This window comes from Carex rostrata, chromosome 30, assembly GCF_964058835.1.
Source record: "Carex rostrata chromosome 30, lpCarRost1.2, whole genome shotgun sequence".
NCBI lineage: Eukaryota > Viridiplantae > Streptophyta > Magnoliopsida > Poales > Cyperaceae > Carex > Carex rostrata.
This window is the reverse complement of record NC_135947.1, coordinates 246,351-271,476: the sequence shown is the minus strand read 5'-3', so window position 1 is coordinate 271,476 and position 25,126 is coordinate 246,351. Positions and strand designations below refer to the sequence as shown.

General features: G+C 32.2%; 1 protein-coding gene across 1 annotated transcript; it reads right to left on the bottom strand.

Moving 5' to 3' along the window:
* Window positions 1-1,238: 1,238 nt before the first annotated feature.
* On the bottom strand, window positions 1,239-5,722 carry LOC144546815 (UDP-glucose 4-epimerase GEPI48-like). The gene is made up of 9 exons (XM_078295379.1): window positions 5,384-5,722; window positions 3,993-4,042; window positions 3,387-3,522; window positions 3,133-3,234; window positions 2,386-2,613; window positions 2,023-2,104; window positions 1,846-1,928; window positions 1,668-1,759; window positions 1,239-1,579 (listed from the first exon to the last, which is right to left on the bottom strand). The coding sequence occupies exons 1-9, from the start codon at window positions 5,567-5,569 to the stop codon at window positions 1,483-1,485; spliced, it is 1,056 nt and encodes a 351-aa protein (XP_078151505.1). The 5' UTR covers window positions 5,570-5,722; the 3' UTR covers window positions 1,239-1,482.
* Window positions 5,723-25,126: the final 19,404 nt, after the last annotated feature.

Below are 25,126 nucleotides of genomic sequence, written 5' to 3'. Positions count from 1 at the left end.
GTGCTATAGGAATCCGTATTCTCTCAGGTATTGCAGAGGATCACCCTCACTTTACGGTTTGAGATTAGGTTTCAACCAGTTTGGAATTCGGGCCGCCATATAGGACAGTATTTTTTTGGCTTTGAGATTCGTGCCAAGTTAAAAAGAACTGTCCAGATCTAGTAATTGTAAAAGATTCCCTTATTAGATATTGGAGAGGATGTGAATTCGGGCTTTAGCCGGTGGTTCGAGTTTGTATCATGCATAATGAATCCGTACCATCCGATTTGTATTGACACAAATATTAAAGGGGTCATGTACGTTTCATCTCAGACTGGTTTGGTCCAGATCTTGATCGGATAGTCGAGACGCTTAACTCAATATCTAAATAATTCAGAGGACATTAATTCTAGTGGGATGTAATAAATGGGAGTCAATTGACCCCTCTTAATTTTAAATTTTTATAATTTTATTATATATTTTAGATAAAAGAAAATACAGAAAAAAACTATGATACCATAAATTAACTCTCATACATTTTTTTAATATAAACTCCTCGTAACTGGCAAATCTGCCTCCCCTTCTGATTTTATGACGATTATTATTGTGAGTTTAGTTCTTCGCTTTCAAGGAATTCGAATCAGCTAAGATACCTGATCTTGTCAGGTTAATCTAAATCAGTAATTATAGTGTTCCGATCAGCATTGAAAATGAATTCTAATTCTGTTTCTTGTTTGAGAGAAAATTGCGCATTCCGATCAGGGGTAAGTTTGCAGGAATTTTTAAATAACTTTATTTTAAATAAATGTGAATTTCTTTTTTTATTCAGTTCGAACTCATTCTTTTCCATTCACTTGCTTTTGGAGGATTTTGGGCCTGTTCTGTTTGTAGGAGAAATATGTTGTTCCTTTCGGCCTCTATGATCGGATCGGATCGGATCACAAAAGTGAATTTCTAATGAGAATTTTAAATAATATGATATGATATGATATGATATGTCCGTGTTAAAAAAGATAAACCAAACACAAAAAAAATGATATTTCATTTTCTCACTGCTTTTGAATGGCGTAAAACTTTCAATATACAAGTACATTATGAATATAGAGATCATATTAAACTGTTCAAACCGATTGTTTAAACTTTGAAAACGATTAATCTATACTATGGACTAATAGATACTATACATATTTTTTAATTAGTACCTGTTGTAACTTTGTTCTAACTTACAAATTGCTCCATCACAACATAAACAAGTAAAATTGACAAACAAATGGATAGAGATTTAATTGCTAATTGTCTCGTTTGGCAAACTCAGAACTGCCTTTATTCACAACATAATCCAGTAAAATATATAAGGCCAGCTATATCTCCATAACTTATCTATCCCCCACCTATACAACAGTTGCTTCCCCAAATTAGTTCACCTCTATGTCACAACCCCAACTAGCGAAGGAAGGTTATTTCTTGTATATATCTCTAGGTTACAAGCTTTCATAAACAAAATCATTTGTTCGTTGAATCTTCCGATTCATATCCATACGGGTTTTTGCTCGCCCAATTCCACTGGTCTCTGCACATTTCTTCTATGCCATACTTAGTTCTGAAATAAAATAAATCAAACCAAATCAAAATCACGATAATAAAAATATCTCAATCTGTTGTTTTTCGCAAATTAGGTTATAACTTACTTCCAATTGAGTTCTCTCTCTGCTTTCTCAGTAGAAGCATATATGATCTCAGCATCTCCTGGCCGTCTCCCAGCCATGACTAATGGAATTTGCTACAATACGATAATTTAACATTTATTTAAGGATTATTTTCATTATAGTTGTGATCAAATAACAATGAATAATTTTATGAAGTTACCTTCCCCGACACATTTTCAAATGCCTTAACCATTTGCAGAACAGAAGTACCCTTCCCTGTACCAAGGTTGTAAACCTCACAACCTGCAATTTTGAATCAATATTTATATTTAGTATGTAAGGGATATAATAAGGATTGTATTTACTAACATGTATTTGGGAATTTTATTTTGCATACATATAGTCTTGCTATTGAAGAGCTTCTTAAGAGCAGCTATATGACCATCTGCAAGATCAACCACATGGATATAATCTCTAACCTGCAGCACATCCAAAAAAATATCCAAAATTTAATACAATAATAATAGATGAGCAAATAAAGTGTGTTTCATACAACTTTCATGCAAATAGAAAATTTAAATAAAATTAAACAAGGATTTGAGAATGCAAATAAAAGGCAATGCTGGATAGTGCCAGAAGCACATACAAGAGGTAAGCCTACTTAATATGATTTCATCTCTCAAAAGGTACAATTTCATGAATGCGATTACTATGACAATTGTACAAAGCTAATAATAAATTTTGGAAGTACCAAACATACCCCTGTGCCATCAACCGTGTTATAATCGGTACCAAAAACAGTAAGTGCTTCTCTTCTTCCAACAGCTACTTGTTGTACAAATGGCATGAGGTTATTAGGGATGCCACGTGGGTCCTCCCCTATTTGACCGCTTGGGTGGGCCCCGACAGGATTGAAGTACCTCAGAAGCATAATTTTCCATTCAGGGTCGGCAACTTGTAGGTCACGGCATATATCCTCTATGATGAGCTGAAATTGGTATATCAACAAATCTTAATCAGCCTAAGATTTATACGTTATTTTTGTATCGTTAATGGAATCAGTATTATACATCATTAGAAAGTATGTACAAAAATGAGCTCCAAGGGAAATTAAGCATGCCCCTCATTTGTTATTAGAAAAATAGTCATTTCATTAAAAAATTACACAATGATCCTTGCAGTAAGTTGTACTGCCTTTTTAATATCACCATGTGGTTAACTATATAAAATGTTGCTATCAGCCCTTGTGAAAATAATTTACACCAATCCCATTAGACTAACTCTTACCAGTGAATGCCAACACTAAACTAATAGCACTACCAAGATTTTCATTTTTTTTTTACTATAAAAGTAGGAATTTCTTTCGAATAATGCAAAAGGTGTTGCTTCTCTGCAATTTCATGATAGTATAAGGTTCTTTTCGTAATTCCCACTTAATGTGGTTTTCTCTATTGTTTGGCTAGACAGGTACACTGGTACATGCTGAGCTATGGATAAAGTTCTTTACCTTGGTACGGCCATATGGGTTCATGGCAGCCAAAGGGAACTCTTCTGTGCAGGGAACAGTTTTTGGCCATCCATATACTGTAGCCGATGAAGAGAACACTAGCTGTACATATTTAACAAATAAATATAAATCAAAGAACAAACTCTATATGAAATAAGCCTTAAAATTATTACCATGAAAAGTAAGACCAGCATAACCATCACATGCAGTACCTCAATTTATTATAAATTAAAGCAATGTTAAAGAGATAATACCTTCTTGCAACCATGAGCAGCCATTACTTCCAATAGAGTTATGGTGCCGATAAGGTTATTGTCATAGTACATCAATGGCTTCTGTACACTTTCACCAACTGCCTTTAGCCCCGCAAAGTGTATTACAGCATCAAAACTATGATTCAAAAAATAGCACACTTTAAAGGAAACATTCTCATACCATTATAAAGATATAAATAACATTAAAAGCTGAACCAGATTGCGGGTTCAATAAAAAGATATTCAGTGAAAAATATTACAGCTTTATAAAAATAAGGGCCAGTTCATGTGAGCATTCAAAGCATGAAAAGGCTAACAAAGCACCACTTTTCCAGCTTACCTAACTTTCAAACTGTAAAAGCTTAATCCCAACAAACTATTCAAACCTCGGCAATTTATATACTAATTAAATAAAAGGAACAAAGTCACACTGGGGACCCCATAAAGTACTTAAAATTAATTTTGAGAAATTAGCACAGCAAAATGTCTCTGTCTGGTTTCCGTCTTAGGTATCATACCACTTGATTAATTGGTGATGTTACATGAGTAAACTTTAACATTCATTAAATTCTAAGTTAGATTTAGTTACAAGAAAGAGTTGCTCACTTTGTAGAAGAGAATACTCTCTCCAGTGCATCCCTGTCACGAAGGTCAATCTGCAAAATTACACAGTAATTAAAAAACATGATTTTTCAAAAATCCCATCTTTCCTAATTTTACCCAATTAAAACAAATTATAATTACATCTTTTATTATGGTCCCAACTGAACAAACATTAAAATTAAAAAGAAGCACCACTTGAAGCCTAGTGGGAATCAAATTGGAGATGAAACAGATAGAGTTAACAAAAAAATAGAAATTTAGTAACAAAAACCAAAATGATTACTACCGCATGAAATAAACTCCCAATAGAATCAGAATAAGGACCTCACATTTTGATTGGGGGATGTTTGGTAGGGAGAAAAGAGAATACAACAAAATTATTTGGATTTTCATAGTAGGCAAAATGTTTCTAAACGAGAAAGCAACTCTGTCAGCGCAGAAACAAGAAAGATTCAACAAAACTACAGAAACATGAAGGAAAGCAACAATTCATCTCCCTTCTCACCACCTCATAATCCAATGAAACAACGAGGAAATCAGAAATTTTTTAAACAAAATTGTGCTGATGTGTAGGGAATTACATCGTTATCAGTAGTAACAGGTGTGGAAATTAGCTACAACAAGACCAAAAATTAAATACTAATTTAGTTTCCCAAAATTGGTGTTCTGGAGATGGGGCCATAGATAGCAACTACTCCATAACAGGGGAACATTTCAAATAAGGCGATAAATGAACTAAAATATATTTGTGTGCTAAATGAAGAGTTCTAAGGATTTTGATAACTATCAACTTTTAAAAAAAATGAAAAATGTACTGTTCACCAAAGAAAAAAAAGGAAAACATTAAGAAACTATGAATGATGTAATCTTCACAAAAACAGAACAATAATATTCCTGTTAAGTATTTAACCAAACCAAAGTATCATTCTTCTTGCATGCAACTCGATGAAACCAAGGAATTTAAACAAACTCGAAATAAAGCCAATTTAAAAATTATACTAATAAAATAATAGTAATATTAACAATTAACAGTATATAGCTTTTGAGAGGTAAAAAAAAAAAACTGGTAGAATTTTGAACAGAAATTAACTATACAATTGAGTTTTTTTTTTTTCAAATAGCAAAGATTATCAGAGAATATATATATAAACAACGGGAACGACAGCAAAGGAAGCTTAACAGGTTTCTCATCGACGGAGAATTTCGTTCTCTTCCACCAAGGAAATCCAAACAGAGAAAGAAAGGCGTTTTAATTTCTTAAATAACTTCCTCAATCAAAGTAGTCTTATTACATGAATGACTATTCAATTTGAAAAGAGGCGAGAAGAGAACACTGAACGACTAACCCAAAAAAGAACCCCCCAAATTGCCAAATAATGGTTCTTCAGTATTACCTTGTGAAAGACGAGGTTATCCCCTTTCTCTCCAGCGAGCTTTGAAACCCTAGTTAACGCCACCTCCGATGAGTTATCTAAGTTATCAATCACCACCACGCGAAAACCCCCTTCTAAAAGCTGTAAAACCGTATGGCTTCCGATGTAACCAGCGCCACCAGTTACTAAAATCCACCTTTCCTCCATTGGAAAGAATCAGAAAAGTTTCAAACTTTATCCCGAAATTCAAATTGTACAGAGAAAAGAGAGAAGCGAAGCTAGAGAAAGAGAAGCAAATAGGGTGCAAAAACGACAACTTTGAGAAGGGAGGAGAAGAGACGCGATTCAATTTATTTGCGATTGGGTTATGGCCTTATGGGTTTATATAACCGTTCGCGGGTTTCGGGTTCTACACCCGAACGAAACGGAGGATCTACCACCTAAGGTAACAGAATATTTCGGTTTGCTTATGGACAGTCCAATCAGAATTTGCACGACTTTTAAAGTTCACCGTGCGGTCCACCTCGGACCAGATTGGCCCGCATTCCGGTCGGACAGCTAAGATATAAACAGAAATATTCTATTACCTCAGAGGATATGGATTCACGAAACGTATGCAGAGAATAAAAGAGTTTTTCATTTTTTCTCTGGATAGACATGGTCTATGCTCCTGGAGTTCAGGTATCTACATCCTGTATAGCAAAAAATCGCATCCTCTGAGATATCTGATATCTCATATTTTGCGGAATTTTTTGGAAAATCTCAAAAGTTCAAAGAGAAGGGATCTAATTATGCTATTTTATGGTGATACATCTTAACATTATATTTTTTTAAATTATTTTTGTGACTTTAAAATTTAAACAGATGATCTGAACCGTTCAATATAATCTCCATATTAAAATGTGCTTGGAGACCAAATTTTACATTTTTTGAAATTTTTTTTAGTTTTTATTAAGATGTGTACAAAATTGTTGTTTTTAGATAATTTTGGACCATTGAAGAACAGCAATTTTAAAAAATTCTAAATAAATAGTAATAAATTTTCAAAAAATGTAAAATTTGATCTCCAAGTACATTTTAATATGGACATCACGTTGAATGGTTCGGATCGACTACTTGAATTTTAAAATTATAAAAATGACTTATAAAAATATGGTATCAAGATGTGTCACCATAAAATATTGTAATTGAATCTCTCCTCAAGAGAATGCTCGCTCGTATATCAACGCATTAACTGTGCATTACGAATTTATAACGTAGCTATGATAACGGTTCAAATATCTTTCCATCGTTATGAAAATCTAACTATATTAATTTTTTCACCGCTTGGCTACAAAGATTTTTTTTTTAATTAATTCTAATGCAAGTATATCCAAATAATCTTGCTCCTTTATTTCTCACACTATTATTGGTTTTATAGCAATATAAATTTCCCTCATAGGTTTTCACATTACCAGAAAAGGCCTCCTCAATTTATCTATAATTTCCCTAACTTTGACTAAAAATCTTAAAATAGAAAGTTTGTATAAAGAAATAACAAATAAAACTAAATTTAACAAATTGATCATATCAACCAAGAATATAGTATCTTATCTACAAATAATAATATCCAATTTAACATACAAGATTTATCCAAAGATATTGGATGATTTATAACCAAAAATTACTAAGTATTATAGAGTAACTAACTATTGCTTAATAGGAATATCTAATTATATTATCAATGTAGGAATATCTAATTCCGTTTTTTTTTTTGTACCACTCTAAAAAATCGGAATAAATTAAACAGCACCCGAAAAATCGGATTTGAGATTCCACCACGTTCGCGTAGTGGATCTGCGAACGGATCGGCAATCCGTTCGCGTAACGGATCCGCGGACTGACCCGCTAGCGCCATGACCCGCCAGAGTGACCCGTCCGCGGGGTGGATCCGCGCACCGACCCGTTCGCACGGTGGTTATGCGCACTGATTAGGTTTAGAATATATGCAGCCCAGATCAATTCTGTTTCAATTCTTCACCGAAGACAGCCGCCAAGGTACGTTTTTTTTTCATTATTTTTTTCCAAAAATTTATTTTCTATAGTATTATTTAATTTAGTGCATTTTTTTTATAATATTAGGTTTGTTCAACCAATTATGATTGGAATTGCTTGTTATTTTGGTGGTGAAGTATTACAAGGACCAAATGGCGCTTATTATAGCCACCAAATGCCGAAAATGTTCAATATCGGCTTAGGTTTGGATTTTAGAAGTATAAATAGGGAAGTGTACCAACAACTCGGTATTGACCACCGTAATTATGAACTGGTAATTAACGCAAGGATCAATATTGGCCAAGGCAACCAAACCTGGTTCCAACAGTTTCCGGTACAAGACGACAACAATTGGGAGTTATATCTCCAAATGACAATGAATATGGTCACTCCTTTCAAGTTTCTAGAGTTATATGTGGTAGCCAACCCCAGACAAAACTCTAGACAGAACTCCAGACAGAATACCAGACAATTGTTGCACTTGACTCAGGGTTTGGGGCTCGAGCAATCTGTAACGGGTCCTAGCCGGACCCCATCTGTAGCGGGTCCTAGTAGAGTTCAATCTGACAGGGGTCGACCTCAAATTCCATCTTCGTCCTCTAGCCGAGTCCAATCTGAAAGGGACCGATCTGAAACCCCTGAACAGCTTTATTATGCTGACAATACGGACGAGGATCCTGAAGAAAGGGAGGCAGAGGCTAATTGGGATGATAATGGGGACGGTGGGGTATCAGATCACAGTGATGAGGATACTGGTATTCCTATGCTTGGTAGACGGAAGTGGCCTATAGTGGGTCGTGGGGAAAGGCATCCGTTTGAGCAATTTCATGACACATCAGGGTTTGAAGAGGCCGATAGCTCTTTTTTTGCAACTTCTGAGGTATGTTTGTTAATTTTTATTTAATTTTAATATAATTATTAAATTGTTGTTATTAAATTGATGTTGTTTATAAGTGGTACCTGCAAATATTTTCATAGTCTAAGTTTCAACTTTAAACTACAGTACGATTATGAAATTGTAAACTATAAAATAGAAAAATAACTCGCACCTGAGCAAACCAGTATTCTCGCTCGCGACTGCAGATCGAAGGAAGTTTTGTGAGGAAAGAGTAAGGTTCCTCATCTTCTTCGAAAATCTCAACGCGAAAATCATACGGTCTCCACTCAACATGTAGAGCTGGAGTCATATGCTCGAACTGAGTCCTGAAAAACCAACCTCCCGAAGGCTTGCCGTGAGGGGTGGCGACAAAGGTCTTTTTAGCGCAGAATCTCTGAGCATACGCAGGACAGGTCTCCCCGTCCGGATGACCCCAGACTGGAGCCCAACCCTCCTCTTGTGGTTGCGGACGACCAAATGGAAATCTCGTCCACGACCAATGCTGAAGTAGACCAATCGGTCCATACAGACCAGCTTTTTCGACCTATTTTCATACAAGTTGCGGTTATTTGCAATCCAATAAGAGAAAATAATTTATTTACAAAAAGAAGATAGAGTAATTTATACCCGGCAGGCAATGCATAAGGCTCGGTATAGACATGCCAAAACCGCCGCACCCCAATTCATCTGTGGAGGGTCTGCTAAGTCCCTCAGCCACTGCAGCATACAAGCAGGGACGGTGTTCCCAGATGAATCTGGGAACAACCAGCAAGAGAACAGCTCCATTATGTAAGCTCGTGTCCACCGATCTACCACCTCCTCAGACGCCCCTTCTGCCAATTTTTCACTACAAGTACGAACTAATTTAGTACAGTGTGTGGAACATCACAATCAAATACTTACTATTAAAAAAATGCAACTTACTTGAATGCTGCTCGCAAATGCGGGATACTGATGTCGTTTTTTGATGCAACCTTCGACCTCTTGAGGGACCTTTGTTATACTTAAGGGGCACCGCTAATTAGCTCGAAAACTGAAAATTAATTGCAATTGAAAGTAAAAGAGATGAGTTTAGAGAAATTGACACGCGGGATGATAACGGAGTTCGGCAAAACAATGGCCTACGTCTCCGGGGCGTCGCAACCTCTTTCTAGGTGCGCCTTTCTATTACCCAATATGAAAGGATTACAATTGTGAACCGTGAGCCCTTACAAAACGGGAAGTCACGGCCAACGAGAGATGAGCGCCGGCGAGCCCTTACAACCAAGGGATGTCACACGAGCAACTCGAGAACAAGAGAAACACTCAATAGATCACTCTAACCTAATCTAACTAGAGATTAGTGAAGTGGATTTGAGGTTGTTTGAGATTGATTGAGAGATATTGAAGTTTTAAGCTCAATCAACAATGGTGGAACCAAGCTCTCAGAAAATCGCCTCTTTTGAAGTTTAGGGACGGCTAGGTTAGATTTGAAAGTGATCCCTTTGGTCTATTTATAGTGGCAGCTCAAAAATGAGCTGATTGAGCTAAAACGTTACAACGTTTTCCAGAAACGTTGGTAACGTTTTATGAGCCTTCAAAAGTCCGAGAGCTGCACCAAAACGTTACACAAACGTTTCAAAAACGTTACAACGTTTATAAAACGTTACAACGTTTATAAAACGTTACATAACGTTTTGCACTGTAAAAACTTGATCAAAATCAGGAATTTCTGAAGTTTGGAAATTAATTAAAACGTTACCAACGTTTTAAACCGTTACCAACGTTTTAAAACGTTACCAACATTTTAAAACGTTACAGAAAACGTTACCAACGTTTTAAAACATTACAGCACCGTTTTTTGACTTTTTTTGACTTTTTTTGACTTTGATCGAGTTGTTTCACAGCGTTTTCTTAAGGTATAATCGTTATAACGTTTTACAAACGTTACCAACGTTTTTATCCTGTTGAAACAACATCAAAAATACTTTACCAAGTTTAGATTTTACAATTTACATTCTTGATAAGTCTTCATGATTTCTTCAGTTCAAGTATTCCATATTGCAATTCCATTTGACTTGAACCTGCATAATTCTAAAATAGAAGAAATCGTAAAATTCAATAATTGTATGTTTTTGCAAATTAGTCAAATAGACTAAAAAGATTATTGCTAGAACAACAACCTTTCCTTCATCAGGTTGGGTCCCAACAGTTCTTCAACGTCCTTTGTGAAGTCCCCGTACTCCACACCCGTCACAGCCTGTCCAGTAATAGGCAGTCCCCAGAGACAACTGACATCCTGAAGAGACACCGTAATCTCTCCAACGGGAAGGTGAAATGTGTGTGTCTCCAGCCGCCACCTCTCGACCAACGCAGATAGAAGAGCGGCATCTGCAATAATAGGGGTCAGCTGTGAAACATGCCACAGACCCAAACTCTTCAACGCTGGAGCGTATCGGTCGTCATAGAGGATACTCATCTGATTGTTCCGCGTCCCCGTCAAGGTATGAGTCTGCATTTAATTTCAAAACAAACAAATATATAACTTACCTATTTTTATCTAAATAAAAATTAAAATTATTTGCATTTGTCAAAACGTAAACTTACATATGCGTTCCTCATCTTGTGCTCCTCGAATTTATACCAGCAAAGAGGACTGACACTCTCTTTCGTCATATTTGGAAATATGGTACGGGCCAGTGATAAATCCAGCTGTAAATCATCTTGCGTACGGTTTTCATTGCTACCGCTGGTTGACGCCATACTAACATTAAATTTATCAATTTTGTCAGTTTTGACCTCTATCAATAATTTCAGGAACAGTACAAATCTAAAAATAATACAAATATTTATGATAATCCAATAATATATCATTATTCTTTGATGAATCGGTAAAATCATACAATAATGCATAACGATAAATTTATGATTTGATACATTTCTACTCAATTTTGGTCTAAATATAACAATGTAATAATAATAATAATAATAATAATAGGCAAAGACTTCTATGGAAATAAGGACTTATTTGTAAAATGAACATATTTTTATTTTCAAAGTTCAAATAGTCGATCCGAACCATTCATCTTGTTCTCCATAATAATATGTGCCTGGAGACCAAATTTTACATTTTTCTGAATTTTTTTACTATTTATTAAGATGGGTACAAAATTCAATCGTCTGAATTTGATATTTTTTTGTACCCATCTTAATAAATAGTAAAAAATTCAGAAAAATAAAAAATTTGATCTCCAAAAGCACATATTAATATGGAGAACAAGATAAACGGTTCGGATCGACTGTTTGAACTTTCAAAATAAAAATATGTTCATTTTACAAATAGGTCCTTATGTCCATAGAAACATCACTCATAATAATATATTACAATTTTTGGACATTCCTAAATTGATCCATTTCTAAATTGGTACACAACTAAATTAAACTAAATAAAAAATATACCAACTAAACCAAACTACTATTTTTGTCTACTAAAAAATATACTACTTAAGTAAAACAACTATACAAATATTACACAAAAATATACCAACTAAAAACTATACAAATATTTGGTATTCTAACTAAAACAAAAACTACACAAATATTTGGTATTCTAAACTAAAACTACACAAATATTTAATATTCTAAACTAACACTAAAACTACACAAATATTTGGTATTCTAAACTACAACTACACAAATATTTGGTATTCTAAACTACAACTACACAAATATTTGGTATTCTAAACTACAACGACACAAATATTTGGTATTCTAAACTACAACCACACAAATATTCAATATTCTAAACTAAAACTACACACATATTTATATATAATTTACAATACTACTACTAAATAGAAAATTAAATAATAAATTTTAATTAAAAAAAAAAAAAAAAACCTGATTTTTGCGGAGACAGCGACGGACAGGGACGAACAGGGAAAATGACCTGCGGAGCCGCTTTATATGCATTTCCACCACGTTCGCACAGTGGATATGCGAACGGGTCGGTGCGCGGATCCACCACGCGGACGGGTCGCTCTGGCGGGTCATGGCGCTAGCGGGTCACTCTGGCGGGTCAGGTCGCGGATCTGTTACGCGAACGGGTTAGCGATCCGTTCGCAGATCCACTACGCGAACGTGGTGGAATCTCAAATCCGATTTTTCGGGTGCTGTTTAATTTATTCTGATTTTTTAGAGTGGTATAAAAAAAAACACGGTATCTAATTTATTTGATTAATATCAAATAAATTGGAAAAGTTCGTCAATTTTGGTTGTTAACTAATTATGATTTATGACTTGAATAGCTTGTGGTTCAACAATATTTTTTTCTTAAATATATAAGTTTAAATTAGATTAATCATTTTTCTGGATAGCTTGTGGTTGCAATCAACAATTATCCAAAATATTGGAAATGCTTTGAGAAACAAAATTTGTTTCTAGAATATAGCTTATAATAGAACTTCCATAGAGGAGCTGATATTCACACAATAATTTTTATTATTAACATAACACTAATAAAAAAAATTAATTGGTGGACGGTTGTATCCATGCTACTTAGTTGTTTTTTCAATATAATGTAATTGTTTCTCTTCATTAATGTGTTGATTTAATTTCATAAATACTATAACTCGTTAAAATTGAGAGAGATCTCTTGTTTGAGATTAGATCTTTTTAAATCATCTTAAATTAAATATTTTCATATTAAATTATACTTTCCATAAGATAGACCTCACTTGATGATTCAATTATACACGAAAATACAATATATTTATTTTTAAAATAGTGGGGTACTGGGTAATATAATTAAATTATATTTATTAAATTTTTGTCATTGTTGTTTTTTTGTTCTACGTTTAAATTGAAACATTTTCATCATTTTAATATAAAATTTTCTTATGTCGAGCAAAGTATGAGTCAACATTTACATTTTTCATGGCATTAGTTAATGAATGTTGAAATTTTATGGGTCAAACACCAAGGAGTGAGAACTTCTTGTTGATAATTTTTTTTTTCAATTTAAATAAATAATATTCATATGAAAAGAAAAAAATTATAGTCACACACGTCTAAATTTTTTTTCAATAATTTTTGTTCAGTATTGAATTTGAAATATCATTCCTGGATAATGCCCAATTTTTATGGAATTTGAATCAAGATTTTATTTCAGATATATTAAATGTAAAATATTGTACATGTAAGTATTATTACACATAAGAGGAGCAACACAATTATGACTTCCTTCGACATAAATCATTTTGCACATGCTGACACGTACCAAATGTTGAGAACAGTGATCATGAAAAGCAGAAGGAAAAAGAAAAAGAAAACTTTAATCAATATATTCCGAATATTATTTAATCACAATATTTCAATTTACAAATAAATAATAAAGTGATGTCTATCTTATGGGAAAAATATCTAATTTAAGATGATTTAAAAAGATAAAAAATTCAAACAAGAGATCTTTTTCGATTTTAACGGGATATAATATTAAATAAATTTAAATCAACATATTAATGAAGAAAGATATTAGATATGACATTATTTGAAAAACAACTAAGTATGAATATACTCATCTACCAACTAAAAAAAATATAGTTTGTATTCAGTTGATCATTTAAATTATTATGTAAATATCAGCCCCCCTTTCATAGTATTTCTTCGAAACGAGAAATAAACAAATATTTTGACCTTATTACGACAACTGTCCAACAGAGGAAAAAACTATTATTTTATTATTATTTCCGCTACACCAATGATTAACTAATAATTTTCTTAGAAAAAAATAGAGAAATTTATATATACACTCATCAAAACTTTGTGATTTAGATATTTCCCCATCAATACTTTAAATTTAGTTATTTCTCCATCTAAACTTACTCATTTTATTAATATCCCCATTCATTCATTTAATCACTTGAAAATACAACTTAATATTAATAAAATTTTAAATTGACAGTTTTACCTCATCTAATTCTTCCCTCTTGGCTTGCACTGGATCCTTTGCTTTATTAAACCCATTGATCCTTATTCACAATTGATTGTGAATGAGAATCCCCTACGAAATCGTGGATATGTGGTGCCCATTCCACTACGAAATCTATTTTTCCCTGGGATTTTATTGTGTTCCTAGGTTGAAATGTCCCTCCATATTGACTGAATTCTGCTACCCCCCTTAACCATGTGGCCAGATTGTTCAGGCTTTTCAAGAATGGTTCTTTGGTAGATTTGTAACCACTTTTATTGGGTTGGATTGGAAGTAATGCTTTCAAATTCTTTCTAGAAGGGAGAACTATGATCAAAACCATCTTTTCATTTCAATAATAGAGTATCTTCACTGGCTCCGCATCTGAATGCGGTTGAGTACCACGGTGGAGCAAAGGCGAGGGCTATAATTCGTCAGTACGAGTGGCATGCTACTAGGTCAGGCCCGGTTCGTTCGTCCAAGTCCACCAAAGCATATAAGTTCAGCGTGCTCTTGACCAAGTGGTTCTCGTTGGTGCTTCGTACCAGTGAAGGAAAAGGGTGGGTAGCGAAGGAGAGGGAAGAATTAGATGGGTATAAAACTGTTAATTTAAAATTTTATTAATATTAAGTTGTATTTTTAAGTGATTAAATGAATGAATGGGGATATTAATAAAATGAGTAAGTTTAGATGGGGAAATAACTAAATTTAAAGTATTGATGGGGAAATATCTAAATTACAAAGTTTTAATAGGTGTATATATAAATTTCTCAAAAAAATAAAGCCACAGGCCCACAACAGTTATGTATAAAAAAAATTCAATATTTATATTTTTCTGGACAATGAATCCAAAGTAGTTTAATTGAGCCTGCATGTTACCTTTAACCTTTTGCAGGCTAATAGAGAAATAATTGTTCTCTGCACCGGGTCCAGGGATAATTCCTTGTAGACCGGTACCACCGAATAATACCCAAGTATTTTAAGAGAAAAAATAGCGTGCGTTTCAAAAAAAGTATAATTTCTTAGGAGAACATTAAATTAAGCATTTAAACCTCTACAAGGAATATTGGTGGGGTTGCGAAACAAATATAACGCTGGATACCATGTGGATGGCACTTGGCGTGTTCTGATTGGCTGTAAAAGGGAAGTTTTTCTCCAGCTGGTTTGACGATACGGGAAGGACGGTGCGGACACGTGTCAACGAACAGCGGAGAGGAAGATTGACCGAATGATTATAACAAGACGCGGACACGCGGTCCAATTGCATCCGGCTCATGTAACGTGAGCCGACTTTTGTGTGATTTTATGTGGCATTGGCAATGATTACCAATGTATCGGTTGGTATTAGCCGTAATAGTTTATTATTATTTTTAATAGTAGCAAGTGATTCAAATTACCATGCGATGGGGATGTTATAGTTATATCACGTTATTATTCCTCATCTCTCAACCAATTTTATCTATTTTTTTGGGAAAAAAAAATGAATAAGCAAGTGTGTATTTTAAAATAATTTGAATAATTGATACAAAAGTTCAAGGTACTATTAATGTATAGGTTAAAAACATGAGTCTAAAAATTTTAATTGACAGTTACAAAAATATATTTTGATAAAGTCAAAATTCATAACAGTTATTCTATTTGATAGACAGGTGTATAGTTTCCAGTGGGTGAAAATATTTATGATTAATATTATCAGTTTATGAAAAGCAGGTCCAATTAAGAATATAGATTTAAATTTATTTTTTTACGTTTAGAGAATAAAAAATTAAATTGTCATGATTGTTTTTTTTTTTCTTCTTTCAAAAATAGCAAGGACCGAATCAGTTTTGATCAACTCATGCAAGGACCGAAACTTTAATTTGTAGCTGAATAACAAAAAGATTCTAACTATAATTCATAGCTGAATAACATATTAACTCTCACAAAATTAACGTGATCCAAATACACTTTATACGATAAATGATTGGAATCCCTTGCATCCAAAGAATAACCTTATAAATTTATAACTATATGTTACTAGAGATGGTTCAAATGCCTCTATTTTTTATGTCTCCACCATGTCTTGATTTTTAAAAACTTTAATAATTTAAAATTTAAAATTTAAAAATCAAAATAAAACCGTTGGATATGATCTACATCATTTTATCTATGGACATGCAAAAAAATATGACATTTCAATTTTATTTTAGTTGTCATCAAGAGCTTGTAAAAAATGTACTAATGTGGATAATTTCTAGACGTTGATTTTTCAACTTATTGATTCACATAAAAATAAAATTAAAATGTGATAATTTTTTATGAGCACATAGAAAAAAGTAATATAGATCACATCTAACGGTTTTATTTCGACTTTTAAGTTATTAAAGTTTAAAAAAATAGAAACATGTGGAGACACAAAAATTGAAGGTATTTGAACCTTACTATGTACTTTTTTTCTACGGTCAACACTGGCTGCCCCTTGTATCACAAAAAAAGTATGGCCGCAAGCAACTAAAAATGCAGCCATATATTTAATATTTGAATTGACTACACATGTTACTAATAAATTTGCGTTGATTCACCAAATTTATGCTTGCAAATATAAAACCGAAAAGCTATTACAGAGACCATTTGTTCTTGCAGAGTAGAGCTAGATTTTCAAACTGTATGTATCAAATATAAATAAAAATTAGTCATATAAATTTTTTATGTTGGGAATAAAATTTAATTATAAAATACACATAATATATTACTTTAAATTTATTATATAAAAAATTTATATAATTACAAAAAAAGGAGGTTAATCGACTCTCATTCACTATGAATGCCTCCGCCTCCGTGCTCTTTGGCAAAGAGTTTTAAGTAGTAGAACATATCATTGTATTTTATTTTTACCAAAACTATTTATTATTTCTAAAATTGTGAGGAATACATGTGTAAAATATTTTCTAATTTTAATTGTTCAGAAATGGTGGGAGTGTGATTGTTTTTTTTTTTTTTTTTAAGGGAAAAGGTATTGCTCTTTGAGAGATTTCCACTTCCCATGTACTGCAGGGAGATCAACATAAATTATATGAAGTGCTGATTCATTTGAAAAATTATTTTTATTTAATAATCAAGAAAATTTATTTTTATTTAATAGTCAAGTCAAGGGTTCAGGACCACTTAACGTTGCATTGAAAAAAAAACATGTTAATGTAACCAGAGTTAGGACCCGCTAAGAGTCACTTGTTAGATATTTTTAGAAAAAAAAATGAAAATAGAAATATTAATTAGTGAAATAATATTTAAATTTTTATTGTGAAAATAAGGAATCAACAAACAAATAACATATTAACACAGCTAATATTCATTAAAAATAGTAAGACTCAAGAATCTTTTCTAAGTATGCGTAAATTTTAAGAACTAGTCTTTGGTCTAGTGGCAAAGGTACATAGTCTGTATGTGAGAGTTATGGACTCGAAATCCGGATGAGAATATTTTTTTTTTATTGTAATAACAAGGGTATTAAATAGTTTGATGGTTTGACTTCTAATTTTTACTCAAAAAAATATGCGTAATTTTTTATGAGCATAAATTTTGATGACCTGATGCGGTTGCTGATGAAATCAAATCTCCTATCCACAAGATCTATTTGTTAATCCATTTTACACTTGCTCTGATCTTAACGGTCATAATTAAAATACTCTCCAATCTCCATACTTTAATTATAATTGTTCAGATTAAAGCAGGTGTGGAATGTATTGACGGAGGGACTGTGAGCAAAATTTTCCTGCACGCCTGAAATAAATTTATATATCGTTCACTTTTGACGTAATTAATTAAGTGTAAAGCTTTTATATATCTTTTATAAGTATGACTTATGTATAAAAAAAATTTATACAGAAGTAAAACTTATTCCGTGCGTTTTTTATTCACTTTTGAAGACTTTCGCAAAAATAACATATTACGCTAGCTTACGCTAGATGGTAGAGTGAGAAAAATGGTACGGCGGAGCCCACTCTGTCATGGAATGACACGATATGCGTGTCAATTGCGTACAGTGATTCGTGTGCCTTGTGCCGTAATCATTCGCTTGCCGTGACTATTTTTTAAAATCTTGACACGACGGCACATCACATGAAAGATCTAGTTATGACACATCACAGCACATGATCACGCGAGTTACATGTAACTAGAATCATTAGATATGATCAAATGGTGAATTTTGAATAAACTAACTTAAATTATGATCAAATGGTCACGCGAGGTATATTCGGTCAAGGCACGTTTGAACACGGCATGACCATTCGCGTGCCGTGACCACCCCTTGACATTTTGGTCACGGTCCGGCACGCAAAATATTAACTTGATCACAGCACAATACAAAACTAAAATCACAACGTGTTAGCCACATTACGGCACGGCACAAACACGTATTTTCCACTCTGTACTAGCTAGTGTTAATTTCACCTTTTTACCATATTTAACAATTGTTTACAATCCGAATAAAGTGCCATTATTGTTATTAGAGTAATTATAACGCATTGCTAATCATTACTCTACTGTTACATATTTTGCTGCGCAACACTCGTTTATGTAATTTTGGGAGAAATTGTAGAAAAGGACTGAACCATTGGATTAAGATCTATGCACGAATCTTGATAAGAATCCATGACCCAGATATGAACTTGCTTGACTGACGCATCTCTGAATTAATTGATCCACCCGAATATTCAGAGATATAATTGTATTACTCAATAGTCAATAGTCATCTGGGTCATTCGCTTTATTAGTTGTGTTATGATTTTTTTTTAAAATTTTATATTTTGATTTAGTTGAATTTAATTCAGCATACACATATTTAGCCAAAAAAGAATAAATAATAAAAAATAGTGAAAGTTTCTAAAAATATAAAATATGCATATCGACTGTTTGAATTTTGAAAATGAAGATATCGATCCATAGTACAAACTCATATGTGCTATGCATAGTACCTAGCCTCACTTCACATATTTAGCCAAAAAGAGTAAAATAAAACAAAATACATATAATAAATTATAATAAAAAAAATATGAAAGTTATAATATGATAAATTGATGAAAAATTTGAAGATAAGATGACTAAATGTTTGATGGACAAGTATATGTACATGACAAATAGATTGATGATATCTTTTGATTAAGCATTCTCAACCTTACATTTATCTTTCAATATATCTTATTAATTTCATTTCGACAACACACATGTATATCATAGATAAGTTCAAAGTTAGCAAAGGCAAGAGATAAGAGGTGGCTTAACTTTTCTTGTTTCTTCTTTAATTATGTAATCTATATTCTAGAAAAGGATAAATAAAGAAACATCAAGACCCATATCAAGAGGACATGTGGTTTTGGATCCAAGTAGATTGGCACAAAAGAAGAGAGAGACAAATCTCTAATGACAGAAGGGGCCCACTTTCTCCATATCCTTTTTGAACACTTTAGATGGAACAATTATGAACCTCTCCGTTGAACACAGAGTTCATGGTAAAGTACCTTTTGCGGGGACCTCCTTTGCTTTTTCACGTGACAAGAAATTAACAGAACATATTGTCTGTTCTGTTCTGTTGTTTAGGGCAAAGTAGCAAGCATTAAGAAAAGTATATAGACATAAATCATCTCCAGTTTTTTTAACTGGAGGGGACCTTTCAATACCCTCTGTGGATTTTTATATTTTTTTTGCTGTCAAAAGTCAAAAAAGGAACTGCCACATATAAACCGACACAACAGTTTATATATACTGGTAACAAGAAGTTCGATAATAGTTTACTAATTAGTAATTACTACAGAGGAAATTTCATGATAAGCTCACACCTCTGAATTTTGCGTCAAACTTCGAAAAGTCGGTACGAAATCCTCGTGAAGAAGGAAACTTCTGTGAGAAACGCATTTGTGCCAAACAATTTGCGCCGGGACCCATTTGAATTTGAAGGCAACTTCTTGAACACTCTCTCCAGTTCTGGACAAATGGAGAATAGCAGGTTATGTCGAAACGCGTTTGTAACAGAAGAATATTGTCCAAATGGAGATCTCTGTACTGGAGAAGATATCAACTGTCTTGTGTGAGGGGATAAACCAAAGGCCAAGTAGAAGTGGTGGATGCTGATTCGTTGTATAACTAATCTACACACGCGGCATTTGTCTGATTTGAAATGACAAAATTGTCTGATTTAAACAAATTTATCACAAAATCGAGACATATTCAATTCGAGCATATCCAAAAAACATTCCGAAAGCATCGAGCGCATTCGCACAAAATACAAAATTGCATTGCGTGAGAATTATTAACGTCTCTTTCTCAGCAACTCTTGTCTCTGTGCCACAAGAATAAAATGAATGCCACTATGCCACTATGGTAATATAGTGCATATTACATAACAATTCATAGTTCATATTTCCTATATTTGTTTTTAAAGTCTAACAGTTAATTTAAAATATTTAATATGATTTGCATATAAAAATTTATTTGTTGGCCAATTTTTACATTTAAAAAAAAATGCTTATTATTTTTTAGATAGATTATAAATCACTGTTCTAAAAATTCTGGACCATCCGAAAGTAGTAATTTTCTATCTATTTTCAAAATAATAATAAAAATTAGAAATTCTAAAATTTGGTCTCCGTACACATTTTCAATTTTTTCAGAGTAAAACTAGAGTGTTCTTAAGCTCACTATGGTGTTTGGTGAGCTTAACTTCAAAATATATTACATAGGTTTTAAACGACAAATTTAAGCCGTTGAAATCCATCTACTTCACAAGTGATGAATTTACATGCAAATATTTTAAGTTTTCGAATTATTTTAGTATAAAATCAAGCGGTCAAAATTAGAAGATTTATAAATTAATTTTAGTGCATTCATTTTTTAATACTTTTTGTCCACTTAACTTTATACAAAATTAGTTTGAAATTTTAAACCTTTACATGTAAATTCATCACTCGTGAAGTAAATCAGTTTCAACGGTTTAGATTTATTATTTGAAACTAATCTAATAGATTTTAGAGTTAAGCTCACCAAATAATTTGGTGAGCTTAAGAACACGCTAGTTCTACTCATTTTTTTCATATGATGATCATGTTTAATAGTTCAAATTGACAGTTGAACTTTTAAAATAAAAATATGAATTCATAGTACGGGTCGATCTGTATTATACATACTACGATAGCCTTACTAAAAATGTAAACAAATCTTCGCAAATTCAAAAAATTTTGACATAATTTTTTTTTCCTTGACTAATTGTCCGTAGGCCAAATTTTGACATAGTTTCAAGAGCAGGAGAAACCGGTGAAATTGGGTTTGCCTCCTCAAATAATACAGAAATCATTGAATGGTATATTTCTGAATTTATAAAAGATGATTCTTTTTTTTTTTATATCGGTAATTTTAGTAATAATTTCGCAATAAATTTTACATAATCTCCATTCCTATCAGTCTAACTGCATTTAGTAAATTTACAATTTCAAATTTAGCATCTCTGTAATTGTGAGATGAACTGATATCTTGTTTAAATTTTTAGGTTTCAAAAAAAGATATTTTGTTTAAATTTTTAATTTGTCTAAAATTTGAACAGACATATGAAGAAGTATTTTGTGGCTTTATTGTTGAAATGCTGAATCACAAATCTTAAAAAATAATAACATTATTTTAGAAATTTAAACATTTAAATGATTTAAAAGTTTTAAATGCAAGCATATGTATAAAAGAGGAATATTGTTGCATTTCTTTATTTTTATTTTTTTAAAAGTAGGAGGGATCTGTGAAAAATTAACTACATGAGCAGTTGGCTCTGTATTCATAACTAACAATATAAATGCATATCATAACAGGTAGGCTACATATCATGTGATTTTGGAAAGTACAAAGAGCATATTGCATGACATCATTTTTTTCTTGCCGCAAGGGATCTTACGAAATATCTAGAAGATTTTTTTTTTTTTTTTGAGAAACCAGACAGAAGCTGTCAGGTGCTTGATTGAATTATAACAAAACTTACAACAAAGTGTTTTTGACCATCACTGTCTCTTCATACAATAAGTAAAAACTAAAGAAAGACAAGAAAACAAACAAACAGTGTAACTAGCCATATGAAAAACAACTATTGAGTAATTCTCTGTATCTAGAAGATATTGAAAGAGCACTTTTGATTTCATTTTTTTCTTGCCGCAAGGGATCTTACGAAATATCTAGAAGATATTGAAAGAGCACTTTTGATTTCATACAAGGAGTAGATCAGTAGAACTAGGGTGTTTTTAAGCTCACTAAAGCGTTTGGTGAGCTTAACTCCAAAATTCATCAAATTAATTTTAAATGACGAATCTGAACTGTTGGAACTCGACTACCTTACGAGTGATGCGTCTACATGTGAAAATTTTAAACATTTGAATTAATTTAGTATAAAGTTAATCGGTCAAAATTAGAAGGTTAATAAATTAATTTTACTGCATTTATTTTTTGAATTAATTCAAATGTTTAAAATTTTCACATGTAGACGCATCACTCGTAAGGTAGTCGGGTTCCAACGGTTCGGATTCGTCATTTAAAACCGATTTGATGAGTTTTGGAGTTAAGCTCACCAAACACTTTGGTGAGCTTAAGAACACCCTAGTTCTACTCTTCATACAAATATACAACGCACGAATCATATACAATATTATTTTGATTCTATTGTCGGTGTACTGTATAAAAATCAAAATTGTATTGTCAATATATTTATTTAAATAAAGTCATCCATATATACTTTCTTTAATTATATATGTGGTAATATTTTTTTATTACTATTTTTATATTGAATTACTTTGTTTAGCCTTTAGCTTAAAGCTGCTGTTTGCATTTTCGTGCATTGTATTTTGTGATTTAAGCAAGTATAAACACTATTTTACCTTCTTTATTAAAATTAAATTATGCTAAATTCACTTAGGAGTCATTTGACAAACTAAAGGAATGCTATTAGAATAGGGGATAAATATTTTTAATGGGATTTGAGTTAGAATATTAATATTCTAGTACCATTTGGAAGAGTGAAAATATTGTTCGATAAAATTAGTTGAAATAAGAGAGCGATAAATTGTGTAATGCTATAAAAACAAAATATTATTTGATATGAATGATAATAACAATTTGTATAATAATAAAAATAAATATAAATAATAATGGTGGTAAAAAATATATTTTAATAAGGATAACTAAAGTAAAAATAATAAAGATGATGATGATAACAACAACAACAATATCATTATGCGGGTCTTGTCATCAATAGTAAGAAGATGAGGAGGATGATATTAATGAATAATAAAAGGAATATAAATAATACAACCACAATTTGGGTCTTGTCAATTTATGCTTTGCTTCACTCAATTTCTTTCCAATTTGTCTTGACGCCTTCAACTTTTTAATTTTTATATACAGTTAAAGGAAACTTATTAATTGTGAGATAATTGTGATATCATATCATTTTCAGATTTTTAAATTAAAGTTCGTTTAGAACAACACTTATTGGATACCTTGATTTACTCAATTTCTTTGCAATTCGTCTTGACACGATTCAATTTCTAATATGCAATTAAAGGGAATTTATGAATTGTGTGATAATTGTGATATCGTTTTGAGATTTTAAATTAAATTTTGTTTAGAACAAATGTCTTGATTTACTCGATTTCTTTCCAATTTGGCTTGACACGTTTCAACTTCTATATATGCACTTAAAGACATTTATAAATTGTGAGACAATTGTGATATTGTTTTGAGTTTTTAAATAAATGTTTGTTTAGAACAACACATTTTGTCTCTGCATTATATATTATTTTATGAGACTACCTGGTTATGATTTGAATAACAGAAAACCATTCAAATTTAAAAAAAAGAAGTCAAAATTCAGTTAATATTGTGAATTAAGATCTTCTCCATATATGACAAATAATTATTTTTTGTCATGTAAGCATGAAAATTGAAAAGGCGTTGATTATTCTTCAACTTGATTACTTTTATGCTAACAATTTAAGATGCAATCCTTGAAGAGGAGGGTTCAAATGCACCCAAATTGTTCTGCACCCAAATGCACCCTATCCTTTTTCTCCGTTTTCAAAGTCCGAATAGTCAATCCGAACCGTTAGATGCGATCTATATATTAAGATGTGGTTGGAGACCAAATTTTTACATTTTTTGGAATTTTTTTATTATTTATTAAGCCACTTTGAAAAATCGCTGATCCAATGGTCCAAAAAATGTAAAATCAGCGATTTTCAAAGTGGCTTAATAAATAGTAAAAAAATTTCAAAAAATGTAAAATTTGGTCTCCAAGCACATCTTAATATATATATCGCATCTAACGGTTTGGATTGACTATTCGGACTTTGAAAACAGAGAAAAAGAATTTGAAAAATAAAGTGCATTTGGATGCACAAAAATTTGAATGCATTTGAAGTCTCCTCATCCTTGAAAAGGTATTGATAATACTTCAATTTCAAGGTTTGACTTTTGGGAAAGGTAGTCAACTGTTACTTGAAGTCCCTGCTTCAGTAGTAAAATAATTTTGAAGAATCGGTTTACTTCATTTATTTATGTATATCCCAAGATTCTTACTTGTAATTCAAAGTTAGTAATCTAAATTTATATTCAAAGCAATCTACAAGTGTACTTCCCTTTGACTTCCATCGTCGATCCTAAATATCGGATCGTTTACTTTATTCAAAGCCATCTACTTTACTTTATGAATGTGTATGACACACACTGCACCTCTCAAGAAATTCGTGTCCTCGCGTTAACTCAAAAAGGAATCCTTTCAGTTAATGTATATGTACTGTAAGATTAGCTTAAGATTCGTACGAATTAAATCTGCACTAATATTAAAAGTCCCCTATGTTTTAGACAGGAGCTGAATGGATTCCGTTTACAATTGGACATACGC